Below are 15,168 nucleotides of genomic sequence, written 5' to 3' on the forward strand. Positions count from 1 at the left end.
AAACTGAACATTTAATGGTATGTGGGTAGATTCATTTGCTTTTACTGCTAACGAACTTATGGGGTTTGCTGTTTAATGAATGCAGCCCTTTAGCACTGACTTTGACTCTGCAGGAAGCTGTTCTCCTATTCAAAATATATGAAAGAAATCATACTAGTTTATAATGTAAGATTAAAAATAACAGTTTTTAGTGACTGAACAAGAGCTGCAGCTAAATCATAATGAAGATATAGATCTACTTCTTTGTTTTAAGAAAATTCTTATAAAAATTCCAGCAACATTACATTGGGAGAGGGATGTTTGTTCAATATTTCACCACGTGATAAAAGGATGAGGGCACACAGAAGCAGACGGCATTTTTGGTTTGCTGCAGGTGGCATGTTTGGTTTGCTGCTAGTGGATAATGTAAGTTCGGCTTTTTATTTCATAAATACGAGGAGGACTCAGATAGACATTGACTGTTTTATTTGAAAGTAACTTTCAACCCAGCGTCTTTTTTTTCAGAGTTCAAAATGTTTTTGTTGCATGCAAAAATAAAAATTTGTTTTCTCTGTAGTAGTTCATTGATTTCATAAATGCAACACACTATAGTTTTTTTATATATAGCATAAAGGTAAAAAAACTATATATGCAGTGTTATCTTCATTTTAGATGTCAAACGGGTTTTGCGGCTCCCGGTGTTTTCTTTTCTGTGGGAAATGGGTCCAAATGGCTCTTTGAGTGTTAAAGGTTGCCGACCCCTGAACATGGGCATAAGAAATGCAAATAATTCTCAGCAGGACTTCCAGAAGCACTCTTGGGAATATGGTGGAAGGTGCTGCAGCCAGAAATGCGAACTGGAGAATGTTCTCTGTATGTGATGAAGTGGTTGTGTGTGTGCACAGGAATCTTTGTTCCCTATCAAAATCACCTGGAAATATAAGTTCACTGACTACCTACCAAAGAAGTAAAGTATTGTAATATGTGTGTTTGTTCATATAAACACATATATTGCTCCCTTGTGAACCTCTCAAGATGGCTAGGTATAGATAAAATCAACCATAAAGGTATAGATAAAATCAACCAATACTCCACCCCTCAAAAAATCAATTGTACTGAGTTGAATCAACTGGATCAATCATGCCATTTCATGGAAAAGGATAGATAGGACAAATTATTCTGCTAATTAAAAAGGGCTGTGGTAGTCCCGATTAAACTTCTGATTGTATCACATGAGTAAAAGATCTAATTTGACAGATAATATTTATTTCTTCATTGTTTCCAGGACTACAGAAGCATGTCTTTAAAAACAAAATACTGTTAAACTAAAATAAAATGAGCTTTCATTATTTCTATCTTTCAGCCAGGCTTTCAATTGCTCTGTAATTAAGATGAGAGAGTTTTCTAAATTAGATGCTCATAATGTGGTGAAGCTTTGTCAGTAGAGATGTACTAAAGAGATGGCTCTTTGATATGTGCACTTTTGCTTCCTTCTAATCACTTTACACCATGCCCAAAGGAATAACCATTGATCTGTTGAATATTTGTTTTATGAAAACAGGCATCACAGTTCATTAATACAATACCATTTATGAACTTTGTTCTTCCTAAACTGTACCAAACAGATATTATTGGTATTGAATTGAAACTTTAAATTACTGCAAAAGAATAATCATACACAGAAGAAGCAGAATACTGGCGGCGGGGGGGGGGGGTGTCCCCAGCAGGAGTAGATTTTAGCTGGCCACTTCACAATAAAGAGTTGGATGGTTTCCTTTGAGTCCTAAGACTATGCCTTTGAATATAATGCCAGAGACATTTACAAAGAATGTCAGAGTTATTTAAATATGTGACAACTGCAGCAAGAATTACAATCGCTTCTAAATAAAAAACAGCAGAATGTCCAAAAATGTGAGGTTTGAAAAATAAGTTGGCTGAGTATGCAGTGATGGCAAAATTAACTAATTATGTAAACAGTGGAATGATTAAAGAATTTAATGATAAAATATGCAGTTGAATTAATATAGAACAAAGGGAAGCTCATAAAAATATTGTTGATTATGTATAATTGATTTGAAGTGATTGGAAAATTTGTCGATTTATAGAATTATAATTATCTTTTTTGTGAGCATCAACAAAGTACTAATTGACAAAAAGATATAATGTTTTGACTTTGGAGGGAATGTGCAGGTTATGAATGTACATGTTATATTTATGTAAGATCCCTTGGCATGCTTATTTTTCCTTTACATTTGTCTTCCTTTCTGTACTTCACTTCTATTAAGAATTTTTTTAAAAAGAGATGCATGGCACGCCTTCTGAATGTTTGCCATTCAGGAATCTCAAAATTTTGAACCTTGTGCCTTAGGGCAGTGAAAGCCTCACTCCATTCAAAACATAATTAGACAGCGTTCGCTGACCAAAGTGATGGTATTACAGATGATGAATTGACCACTACCTGAAAATATGAAAATCCCCTATCCTCTCTGATAAAGCTTTTCATACTGCATTAAGAAGAACCCAACATACGCTGATTTTGGGATGACTTTATAATCACGAGCTTGCATTCAGCATAAGAATGGCTTTCAGCTATCAGCGAACACACGCAATGTGTGTTTAAATTCTTCCTTATTCCAGAATAACAATACCTGCATTTGCCAGTAGTATAGCTGCAAAGAGGTGGTCTAGACCTACGTGTTTAAGTTGGAAGAGCATTCCAGAGTATGGCTGATAAAACGGATCTGAAACCTATCTGGTTTCAATGTTAATGTTGTGAATGCAATTAGAAGGTTAGATTCCATTCAGGTCTTGGCTTTAACGTGAGTGTCAGACTACACCTCCCAAAAGAAATTACCAATTAGAGATGGCTGAAAATGTGGTGCTCAATTTCACTGAGGTTTTCAGTTCTTACCAGAAAAATATACACATTTGGGGGTGTATCTTTTTGAAATCTTAATTTTGGTAAGCATTTCTACAAATGCATGCATTTTATGATCATGTTTGTAAATATATGCATTTCATCCACTGAATAAAATATGCTTGTGTATTTTATATGCAAATATATGCATTTGTGCATTTTTAAAAACATAAACGTTTTGCAGATTTTTTAAAGCTGCAACAGAAACTTCGGAAATGTAGGGACTTCAGTGGCAGGCAACATGTCAGTTAATGTCTAGGTTATGGAAGAGCAAACCTGGTAAATTTCTTTTGAAATGGAAACCAAACACAGTTATGGCTAATATTATGGAAATTGCTGCAATGTCACATAAGCAATAGTAGCATATACATTTGTTATAACTGCACATGAGCCTGAGGCTGATCATGTATGCAGAGGAAGTGGCAATACTGCCATGAAAATGGTTTACTTCCATGTATGATAGTTGTGTGGTTTAAAAAAAGTCTCCCACTTTTGGAATCTGGAGTCAAATGTTGGGTTAGGTGACTCCCATTTTGTAATGATTAAAACCAGTTATGGTAATGGTCAATAAATTTGTGTGATTTTATAAACACACATGTGCGCAGACACTCACACACTACCTTTGTACCATTTATTTATTTATTTATTTATTTAGAATTTTTGGATGCCGTCCCATCACATAGCCTCGGGACGGCTTACATAAAATAAATAAACACAATACAAATGAAATCCAGATTCATGCTGGCTGCAAATTAAAACCTATAGATGATATTAAAAGTTATTAAAATATTGTTTAAATAAAAAGGTCCTAGCCTGGTGGTGAAAAACAAATAATGACGGTCAGTGCTTTTTTGTATAAAAAAAAAAGGTGCCAGAACTCACATCTTGGGGTCGCACTTTTACACAATGGTCGCTGCCTGCAGTAAGCACTCGGCGTGCGACCACACGACCGATTCCAAGCCAAGCGGTATCCCAACGGGGCAATTCACAATCACTTGGAAATATCTGTCAAAAAATGGTGCCAGAACGCTGTTCCGGTGTGTTCTATGACAAAAAAAGCCCTGACGATGGTGCCAGGTGGACCTCTCTGGGGAGTGCATTCCATAGACCGTGCGCCACCGCAGAGAAAGCCCTCCTCTGGGTACTCCCTCTCCTAATGTCTTTCACGGAGAGTTCCCAGAGGAGGGCCTCTGCTGCCACAGAGGCTTCTTTGCAATATTTGTTGTATTTTACTGGTCCAAAACATTACAAACTGCCACAGAATCACTGATAGCTCACATAAAAGTATTTCAATAAAATAACCTGGCAAAGGCTCAGGGCTTCACCATTTAGAACTATTTTCTAAGGATAAATGACATTAATTTTCACCATAGCATGTGATATTGCAATATTGCAAAAGATTAATATAAAGGTAACTTAGCCCAGCTCAAAAGTCAATATAGAATGCAATCTGCAGAATACGCACCTCTGTTGCTGCAGATTTTGCCATCTGGAGAGGTGCACTTCTTCTTGATCTCCCATGGGGTGATGTCACACTGGAGCTCACATTTATCGCCATGCCAACCAGCCTCACAGTAACAGTTTCCACAGTAACACTTGCCATGGCCTTAACCCAAAACAAAATGTTGACAGGGAACGTTTTTCCTTATACAGATATACATTCTTAAGGAAGATTTTGAGCATGGATGAATAAGACTAATAGCCATTGTGGACATTTAACAACAGGAGATAACATTTTAACAACAGTTCCACCATAATATCTGCAGCACCTTATTTTAAAAACCCCCCAAACAATGTGCCAAAATCACAATGATCTCGTTGCGTTGTTAGTCTAAATGCTCAACAATTGAATAAACCCAGTTTCTATGGCCACATCTGTACATTATGCTAAGCTCCTTGCTAATAACCAACCATGGATTGGCGGTTCACAGAACAACCCATAGTGTGCCTGACAGGCCAAGCAGTTGGTGAGCAAAAATTACCCACAAAGATGAAAGGACAGCAAGCTAACAGTGTTTGTTCCACCATGAGACTTGGGCACTGGTGGAGTGGCTGTCACCTGCCAGGTTTAGGGTGAGCTTAGCAGGAGCAGCAAGACAGAGTTGCCATTCTTACTAAGCAGCAAACTCACTGCTCCCTGCATTTGTGACACTGTTGGTCACATGACATGAGCACCCAACATGCATCCTTCCTAAAGCAAGTCATGTGTCACAACTGGGCTCATTTCTCCTGCAAAAGAGCCTTCTAGAAATGTAGGAGGATAAGTTAAGGAGAAAGTGTTAAAATTTGCACCTGGAATACCAAGGTCAGTGGATACAGAGATAAGCCAAGAAAATAGTCCAGAGCAACTCAGCTGAAGTCACCATGGGAAAGCAAAGTTAACTTGCTAATGGGGAGGAGAAAAATCAACCATCACCTAGCTCAGAAGGCAGCAGAGGGCAGACCAGCTGAGAAGTGTCAGGTGCTCCTGCAACTGGTCCTGAAGCAAAATGATCCACCTTAGATGCATGTAGATTATTTAAGTTTGGAAGGAAGAAGGGGTATTCAGTTTCAAATCAACTTCTTACCAATAAGTCACACATCCTTAATAGCTAATACTCTAACTGTGCCTGTTTCTTTTGTTAATAACTTCTGCAGTACACTTCTGGTGTACTTTTAAGCCAGTCTAATTGGCTTGCATTAACTGAATGAAGGCTATAGTTAGAAAGCCATTGTCTCAGGTTGCTTGGAAGGAGGGGGAGAGTTACAGCTGCCACTCCATAGGTGGGAGGTTGGCTTGTGGTCCACAAACAAACCACCCTATGGGAAGTGGTTCATAATTGCAGAACACAATAGCACATCATGACTTATCACCCGCAGTGGTTGGCCAAGGAAATATATTAAAATGTTAATCACTATCAAAAATCAAGAAAATGCAGATTTTCTGGCATTCCAGCTCATGGGGAAAGCCTCCATAGGTCATTATTGTTAAATGCCATTGAATTGTCTTGGACTTATCGTGACTGTGTGAATGAGAACCCTCCAAAATATCCTGCTCAGCTCTTGTAAACTCAAGGATATAGCTTTTTTTTTTTAATGGAACTGGTTCATTTCATATTAGATCTTCTGCCTTCAACTTCCATACTCCTTACTAGACCCAAATGATCACTTTTAACTTTTTCCAGTAGGCTATAAAACATTCTTCCGTGAACTGCATAGGACTCATGTGTACCCATGAGTTAAAGACTGTGTGAAATCTCATTTATTGTAATTGGAGGAATTATTCTGGCTAATGGAAGAATGGGCTGATCTGCCGCTGTGTTCTGCTGGGCCTATGTAGCTATAAACATTTTCAAAATAATGACTGCAGGGAAGGGAATACAAGTTTGTACTGGCATGATATGGATTGGAACATACCAACATACTAATTTTCCCTGTAGTAATCCTCAAATTGCTTCAGTGGAGGATGTTCATGCTGCTTGAAGGCCTGGAGCAACACCACACGCTTTATTCTCTGTAGTGGCTAAACTGAATATTTCTTACTAATATAACTTCCAAGCCAACAAAACCACTCCTAAAAATATTTCTTCACATGTTTCACAATCGCCACTCTGATCACAAAGTATATGGCAAAATTTACAGAGATATTTCTTCTTTTGCAAATACAAAATGGTGGATCTGTGTGGCAAGATTCACCATCTTGGCCCAAAACACTTAAGGGGATTGCAGTTAAGTTCTAATTAAACCAACTGTACGACTGCTATGCCTTGGATTTTTGCTTTTGTCCAAATATCCTCCCAAATGCTGGAAAATGATCATTTGACTAGTCCATTCTTATAAATATACTTACCTGTACACATCTCCCCTGTTTCTTCATCTATGCATTCCCTGTCATCACACTCACAGTATTTACCATGAATCAATCCATTGCCTTCTAAATTGTCACATTTACATCTGCCACAATGGCATGTTCCTGCGAAGACCAGAAACCAAGATTTCATGAAATAAGTATGAATAGGTCGGAGCGTGGGAAGGAATATCAAAGTCTGTTAACTCCTTGCACTAAGGCGATGGCAAGTCCTAATCTGGTGCTGAATTGTATTGAACCAGTATTTATTTCATGCATATAATATAAGGAGAGTCCCTGAACAGGCTGAAGATGCACATAATTCAGCCCAGCATTTTCTTCCCACCGTTGCCAAACAGATGCCCAGAGAATCCTACAAGCCGAGAATGAACACAGTGGCACACTGTTTCTCATGCTGGTTGCAATAGATAGCCTTCATAGCTACTACCAACCACTGATCGTTTCGTCTTCCATGATTTATGGAATCATCCCTTGAAGCCATGAAGTGTCGTGGGCATTCCTGCAGGTTGCAGTGGTGCATTCCAGAGTCTGACTATGCACTGTTGGTTCAAGTGCCCCCTTTCATCTGCCCTGCCTCTCCTGCCATTGGGCTTCATGGGATGCCCGTGTGGGTTCTAGTGTTAAGTGAGAGGAGTGAAGAAAGAAGTCTGGAAGTCGTACAAGAACATGGTAATTCAAATTTTTTCATGCTCTGTGCTCATGCTGGATTTTCAACATGTTTCCATCATTGGACATTTTCCCTAGGTCCTATCTAATAAAATCTCACCTAACAGATATTCTGAGAGGCATAGCTATGTAAGTCCATCAGAATAAAATAAAAACCTCACCTGCATTTGAACAGATGATATCTTGAGAATTCTTGCACATTTCATTACTTTTCTTCCGGGTGAGGTTGCAGGTCACTGGGTACTGGCAAGCATCACCGAACCAGCCTTCTTCGCACTTGCACTTTCCACAGTCACATTTTCCATGGCCTAGATTAGTAAGGGAAGAATGTCCAGCCTTATACATGTTTTTAAATCCATTTTCCTCAACATCAACAAAGAGAGAGAAAAGCTTGCTCCGTATCATAAATGACAATATCTTATTCACATCAATAGATTGTACTGAATCAAGGTATGCTTTTAAACAAAAAAAATGAAGACAATGTTCATTTTATTGTTGGACTGTTCAAAAGGTTTGAGTAGGTACAATAATGCATACCTTAAAATCTGGATGCATACTCAAAAGCAAGGCAGCTTCTTAGGATTTAAATGGATCCTAACTTTTCTTTTTGTAAAAGTCTTGAGGCCTTTGAATTGTGGTGCTGGAGAATACTCCTGCAAGTCCCTTGGACTGCAAGGAGATCAAACCAGTCAGTCCTAGAGGAGATCAACCCTGACTGCTCTTTAGAAGGCCAGATACTGAAGATGAAACTCAAATACTTGGCTACCTAATGAGAAGGAAGGACTCCCTGGAGAAGAGCCTAATGCTGGGAACAATAGATGGCAAAAGAAGAAGGGGACTGGAGAGGATGAGGTGGCTAGATGGAGTCACTGAAGCAGCTGGTGTGAGCTTGAGTGGACTCCAGGGGATGGTGGAGGACAGGAAGGCCTGGAGGAATGTTGTCCATGGGGTCACGAAGGGTCGGACATGACTTCGCAACTAGCAACATATTCTATAAACCGCTGCCAGTGTGGCGTGGTGATTAGAGTGTTGGACTGAGACTCAGAAAATTGGGTTCTAATGCACACTTAGCTAGGAAGCTCACTGGTGATGTTTGGACTAGTCCCCGATGTTCAGTCTAGCCTACCGCACAGGGCTGTTGCTGTTGTGGAGACAAAATGGAGAAGAGCCATTTTATGGAATATTACATGTCACCTAAATGTAAGCTACCTTGAGTTCTTATAAGAGGAAAAATGGTGGGATATAGAGATAACCATGATGACAACAACAATAATAAACAGATACTTTGGTTTCATAGGTTTCAAACCAGCACAGTACAACACTCCAGATTACACAGAAGGATTGGACTGGACATGAGGAAGTTTGGGCATCTCTTTGCATGTGTCAAAGAGAGTAGATTGCTTGGGAAGCCAACAAGAACCCTTTACAAAACATACAGACAGCTCTGCCTTTCACTCACATACACACACAAATCCCGAAATGTACTAACAATGACAAATATGGTAATTAAAACAGGACATTATATTCTCAGAACCACACATAAAAGCAACCTTTGGAACACAGGACAAAGTTCTGAAAGTGTGAAAAATATATGCAGGGATCCACCACACCAGAAACTGTTTTTTTTTTTAAAAACATACAAAGCCTTCTATCCTGTAAAATAGAGGATAAATGTTGCTTTTATTTAAAAAGGCCACATCCCACTGCATCAAAGTTGCTTTTTGAAAATATTCAAGGATACACAGCACCAAAATCAATATTTTTTTCAGTATACAAGAACGCCACACACCATACATTGATCTGAAAACATGTATGAGAGCCTACAGCACTAGAAATGTATTTTTAGGGGGAAAAAGTAATGCCCCCTAACCACATACCTTGATTGTGATAAATATGCAGGAAGCCATAGCAATGGGAACTAATTTTTAAAAAATATATAAGGACCATACTTATATGAAAATACATTTTTAAAAAACTGTGCAAGATCCTACTGCATCATAAGTAAAAATATCGAAGGATACACAGTACCAGACATTGTGTTTTTTTTAAATATGAATATCCCACTACTGCATAGTCAAATGCTTTTTAAAAAAATATACAGGGAGCCACCATTAACCCATGGTTTGAAAGCCTACAACACAATCACACATACACACTTTTAGCTTGTGTACTATATGGTGGTGGGAAGGGTGATATCTGCATCCTTTCCTCATCACACAACACAGAAACTCAGCTATTGGAGCACAGTGAAAAAGACGAACCTCTGTCTTCTTGCCCAGATGATTGAGATTCTGTGCTGTGTGGGGAGTTAAAGGGGACCCCAGCTTCCCACCTGGGGCAGAAACCCCATGATCTGGACAGGGAGAACAGGGCTGCCTGCTCTGCTTCTCCCAGTCTGCATCACTGGGCTTCCATGCTGTGTGAGGCTCTGGGGCTGCCCTCCTCAGCATGAAGCACAGGAAGTGGTGGTGGTGGCGGTGGCGGTGGCGGTGGCGGTAGTGATGATGAATGACTATTCGGTTATGTTTTTTGCCTCTTGCGAGGAACCCAAGGTGGCTTGTAAAGCCCTCCTCCACGTTTTTAACCAAACAACCCTGTGATATTGCCCAGGCTGAAAGTTGGTGACAAAGCCCAGAGACCTAGCCACAGCAAAACTAGCGACTGACCTCCTTTTCCATGCCCAGATTGCTTGGATCCCACCCATGAACGCACTGACCCGCCTGACATTCAGACCGACTCTCTTCTGTGGAACCGTGGCCAGCCCAGCAAGCTCTCCAGTCCAGCATGCCAAGCTGTTCAAGAGCAGGACCTGCCTGCAAGCCAGCTGAGCTGCTGAAAGCCATGGTCTTTCTCCTACCCTGGCACACTGGGGAAGAAAGTCCACAGCGAAACTGAGGAGTAGAAAGCTACTAACTGCTCCTCTCAATTAGAAATACCCTCAACTGCTTGCTAACACTGCTTTCCTCATCTCACACACACACTTTATCTCCTGGACTAAAACCAGTATTGTGTTTGGGGGCGGGGGATGGACAGTGAGAAGAACCACACAGATGCTGCTACTCTGCACCTCACTCCAAAAAAATGTCCTCTGTTTGTGTCCTGAATGGGTCTGGAAATGGCCACCAATTTTCATGTTCCACTTAACATGCCCGAAAGAACTCTTTTCTGTCCTGTACGGCTGCCCTGCGGGTGGCCCCACCAGCCATCTACTTTTACAAGCACAAGAAACAGCCAGGGCGATTCTTTCCCTCTGGCTGATCACCAGGGTGTGCTCCTGAGCACTCCCAGCTTTCATGAAGGCTGTGCTCACGTTGCCCCTGAAAAAAGCCGTTTCTGCAACACATAGTAATGTGCGCCAGGTACTGCCCATCCAGAAACATGCACACATATAAACATATTACGGGGTAAGAGCCAGGGGGAAGGATTTGACTATTGGCAGCTATCATGCAGGCTCAGAACATCCTCCGTGCTGCTGACATGAAGGGCAAGAAAGGAGAGGAGGGAAGATGCTGGGCATTGCTGGCATTGCCCAGCCCTCTGAAGGCCTGGGTTGTTTGGGAGGCAGCTGGGAAATGACAGGCTGGCCTTCCCCATTCTGCCTGCATAAGTCAACTGTCTCTGGTAAGATTTTATGACTTATTTGTGTTTTCTTTAATTTTCCCAAATCACCCAAGTATTGCATTCAGGCTTCAAACTTAAGAAATATTTAATTCCAAACACTAGAATGCTTCTTTTCAAAACAAGCCTTTGGCAGTTTTTAAACAAATGATCCATTTACCACCAGATCTACCTGTCCTCCGCATATAGCAAACACAGAACCTGCACCAAGCAGGGGCTTAGGCAAGATTATTAATGCGTTTCCTCCCAGTTCTATCATTCTAAACTGACTACAGGAGCTTTTCTGGTGTATAGAAGCTTTTTATAGCAGGCTCAAGTTGCTCTTTTCTTTTCCTCCTTTGCTGGTGGTCAATGCCCTGATCTTTACTGGTCCATGAAGATAAGCATTTGTTCTTCTATTAAATAAATAAATAAATAAATAAATCCCTCACTTATCTTTTTTTAATGCGATAAAAAATACTGCAATTTAGCCTTCTTCTCTTCCAGTCTCCCCTGGTGAATTCATAGCTCGATCTCTCTAGATAAAGGAAAGAAGCTCCAACAAAAGTGTGAAAGACATTTTTCCCTTGCTTCTTATACACCAGCTTAGCAGCCTAGCCTTCATAATCCCCTTTAGCTGGTGGTCAGGCAGCCTTAATCCGTCACAGTCAATGGAGATAAGCATTAATCAAAATACATTATTACACAAAAGCTAGGAATATATGTATACACAGAGAGAGACACACACATATATCTAATGTACAAACATCCCTACCACTTACACAGCTGTCAGCTTGGATTGGTCTCATGAGTTCATTCGAAACAATAATTACAAAATAACGCAGCGGCAAGATAGATGATACACTAAATGCTTGTATGTATTTACCATATATGCCTTTTCTCATTTAACAAATAGCTCCAGGGGAAGGGGACGGAATCTGGACAGCAATACATGAGAGGGGAGATGAAGTGTTTCCTATCCTACTGTGGTCCTGTTGAAACTCCTCCCAGTCCTGCCAAGCTGCTGTGCATCCCAGGAAGCAAGTTTGCCTCAGTGTTCTTCATGTTAATCACACCATTTTTTCCCAGGGCAGGATTTGCATCAGAACTGACTGTAAAGGCTCTGCTTTGCACACATTTGCTTTTTGTAAGGAGGACCAATTAAAAAATTCCAGTCAAAAGGATGTCCATTGCTCTTGAGTTTCACAGAAATGAAAACACTTTCTGTTCATCATGACTAACCTTTGCCCTTTGGTTTTAATATGATTTATATGCAAACAGCAATATTTGGATTTGCTCTAGGGCTGCAGCTCTAAGCTTACAAACTCTAGCTTACAAGTCACACCTTAGTTCTTTCTGTGTTAGATGTTTCAGGGCTTCCATGCTTTCCCTGTCTCTGATTTCTGTTACAATAACTTCCCTGGGGAGCTTACTAGTGTTGTATACTATTCATGATATTTTGTTTTGTGTTTTGTTTTGCCCACATATAATCCTTGAGCATCCATGGAGAAGTGCACTCCAGGGTCCATGGCTTCCCCCATCAGATGGCAGCCAGCACCTTCCACTTCAAGCAGAGAACAAGTCAGATCTCTTTGTAACTGGGCTCAGACAACACAATAACCCACACTCAGAGGTTGAGTATTGGTTGAGTGTGGGTTGTCACTGAACTGTGGGTTGTTGTGGAAGTAACAGGGCTATTGCCTTTACTGAGCCCAGCTGGGCTTAACCACAAACAACCCCAGAAGAGAACCTGCAGGTTCTTGTTGGGTTGTGAACTACAGGTTGCTCACTAGGGTTTATCTTGACTGAGCTCAGGCAACAAAATAGCCCACTTTCCAACCAACACCCATGGTTCCATAACAACTCACACTCAGCCTGCATTCAGTCCTTGAGTGTGGTCTGAATCCACTGTCAGCAACTCCAAAACTACAGGAACTCAAATTACAACATTGCCTGGCATCCCCATGGCAACCCATCACCTCTGTCTTGCTTAAGAATTGCCTCTGCTTGTGCAACTCTTTCTTAAAATGAAAAACCACCAAGATGGAAGGGATCTCTGACAAAGAGTGGCCAAGGAAAGAGTAAACGTATCAGCAAAAAGAAGGATGGAAGAGGATGTCAGAATATTCATGAATTTTGCATGTACTAATTTATGAGGATAGATGCTAATTTAGAATGAACAGTACAAAGGAGGGCGACAAAAATGATTAGGGGCTGGAGCAGCTCCCCTATGAGGAGAGGCTACAACAGCTGGGATTGTTCAGCTTAGGAAAAAGTGAGTAAGGGGAGACATGATAGAGATGTTTAAAATAATACACAGTGTGGAGAAAGTAGAGAGGGAGACATTGTTCTCCTTCTCCCATAACACTTGAACCTGGGATCATCCTAGGAATGGTGAGAGTTTTAGGACAGATAAAGGATGTACTTCTTCACACAGCAAATAGGGAACCATGGAATTCGCTGCCACAGGAGATGGCAATGGCCACCACTCTGGATGGTTTTAAAAAGACAGATTCATGGGGAGGCAGGCTATCGGGGGCTAGTAGCCTTCCTGGGCATGGGCTCCCTCCTTTGCCAGAGGGGCATGGCCTGCATACACCAGTTGCCGGGCCACTCGGGCAGCTGGAGCCCTTGCGTGCACCCTGCTGGAGGGATCCCACAGGCAGCTGGTTTGCTGCCATGCATGCAGAGTGCTGCATTGGCTGAACTCTTGGTCTGATCCAGATGGCTTTTAATATGTCCTTCTGTTCTAATGAATCACCTGAATGCAAACAGAAAAACAATGCATCTCACTGAAGCGGGACAGAATGTGGCCAAGTGGCTTGTGTGGCTTCCTAGTCTGCCACCGAGTAGTAATGTGTGTTTTAATTAAGATTATTTTATATGGATATTTTAACTTATTGTTTTATCTATGTTGTAAGCCGCCCCGAGGCTTTGGCGAATGGGGCGGCATAAAAATGTTTTAATAAATAAATAAATAAAAATAAATAATGATGGTCAGGCAAGTTCAAGGGCCCCGTGATCACTCCACTGTCGGGGCTCTTTATGCTGGATTTGAGCTACCTGCAAAATTGAGAACATCTTCAAAAAAATACTTCCTTGAGAGGTTATTTAGCCCCAACAATACCATACATATAGACCTGCTGACTTTTTTCTGGCTTTCTTTGGGAGAATAAAAACACCCTGATACAAACATTAAAGCAGGAGAGACCATTCCAAACCTTTGTCTCCATGAGAGGAAAAGCTTCACTTGCTAAAATTTACTTTGCCAGACTTTTTAAAGCATAGAACAGGAACGGGATATGAGATGGCAGTAGTGCTATCTTTTCATTTGTTGCACACCTATATATGCACTCAAATACATAGAGTGATAGCCACATTTTATAAATTATACATATATTAAAACCAACTGAATGTTTAGCAGGCAGGTGAAAGGACTTAAAAATATGGGATTTCTTTCTGTACTTCACAAGAATAAAAATAAATAAATCTACAGCTGGTATGGTAATTAAATTGGGCTCATTAGTCTCTCCCCCCCCCTTTTATGAACTACAGAATGTTTCCAAAAGAGCTTCTGAAAAACTGAAAAGTGCTTCACAGAATAGCTTAAGAAATCACTTGTGATTGATCCTCTCCTGAATGCAAAAAGATTTAGAAACCAAGAAAGAAAATGAGAGAATGGCAGAGTTCTATAATTATTGTCCAGCCTGAGCACAGGAATAAAGGACTGTCACCTATCTCGGTGAGTTCCAAAATAATCCTCTGATCCAGACCCTGTCAGCACAAAGGAAGTGTGTTTCCGTACATGCACACACACTCCATCTTCAAGCTGGACTAAGGCTGGATAGCCTTTCAAATACGGAACTGCACTCTGTAAATTGGGGCACATTGCCACTCTACATACCATTGCTGGCAACTTGCAAAAATGTTTTTAAAAAGAACTAATCTATCAAAAAGCTTGATGCTGGAAGCATCCTGATGAAGGCAAAGCAACATGTATGAAAAACAGAAGCTTTTTTTTTCCTCATACCAAACCTGTCACAATTTGGAACAGACTATGAATTCTCTTCACTGTGTATGACAGTGAAGAAAGCTGGCAAGAAGAAAATTGATGTGTCCAAAATATATTGATGGAGGAGAGCTTTGTGAATACCCTGAACCA

General features: G+C 40.6%; 1 protein-coding gene across 1 annotated transcript in view; it reads right to left on the reverse strand.

The window, feature by feature from the left end:
* The window catches only part of ITGBL1 (integrin subunit beta like 1), a 164,535-nt gene that overhangs the window by 86,845 nt on the left and 62,522 nt on the right, over positions 1 to 15,168 (reverse strand). Inside the window, exons 3-5 of the mRNA XM_044429398.1 lie at positions 7,571 to 7,717; positions 6,726 to 6,848; positions 4,362 to 4,502 (exon numbers count right to left, since the gene is read on the reverse strand). Of these exons, the coding sequence (XP_044285333.1) occupies positions 4,362 to 4,502; positions 6,726 to 6,848; positions 7,571 to 7,717 (411 nt within the window). The remainder of the gene's footprint in view (positions 1 to 4,361; positions 4,503 to 6,725; positions 6,849 to 7,570; positions 7,718 to 15,168) is intronic.

This window comes from Varanus komodoensis, unplaced genomic scaffold, assembly GCF_004798865.1.
Source record: "Varanus komodoensis strain SLA01 unplaced genomic scaffold, ASM479886v1 scaffold2, whole genome shotgun sequence".
Lineage (NCBI taxonomy): Eukaryota > Metazoa > Chordata > Lepidosauria > Squamata > Varanidae > Varanus > Varanus komodoensis.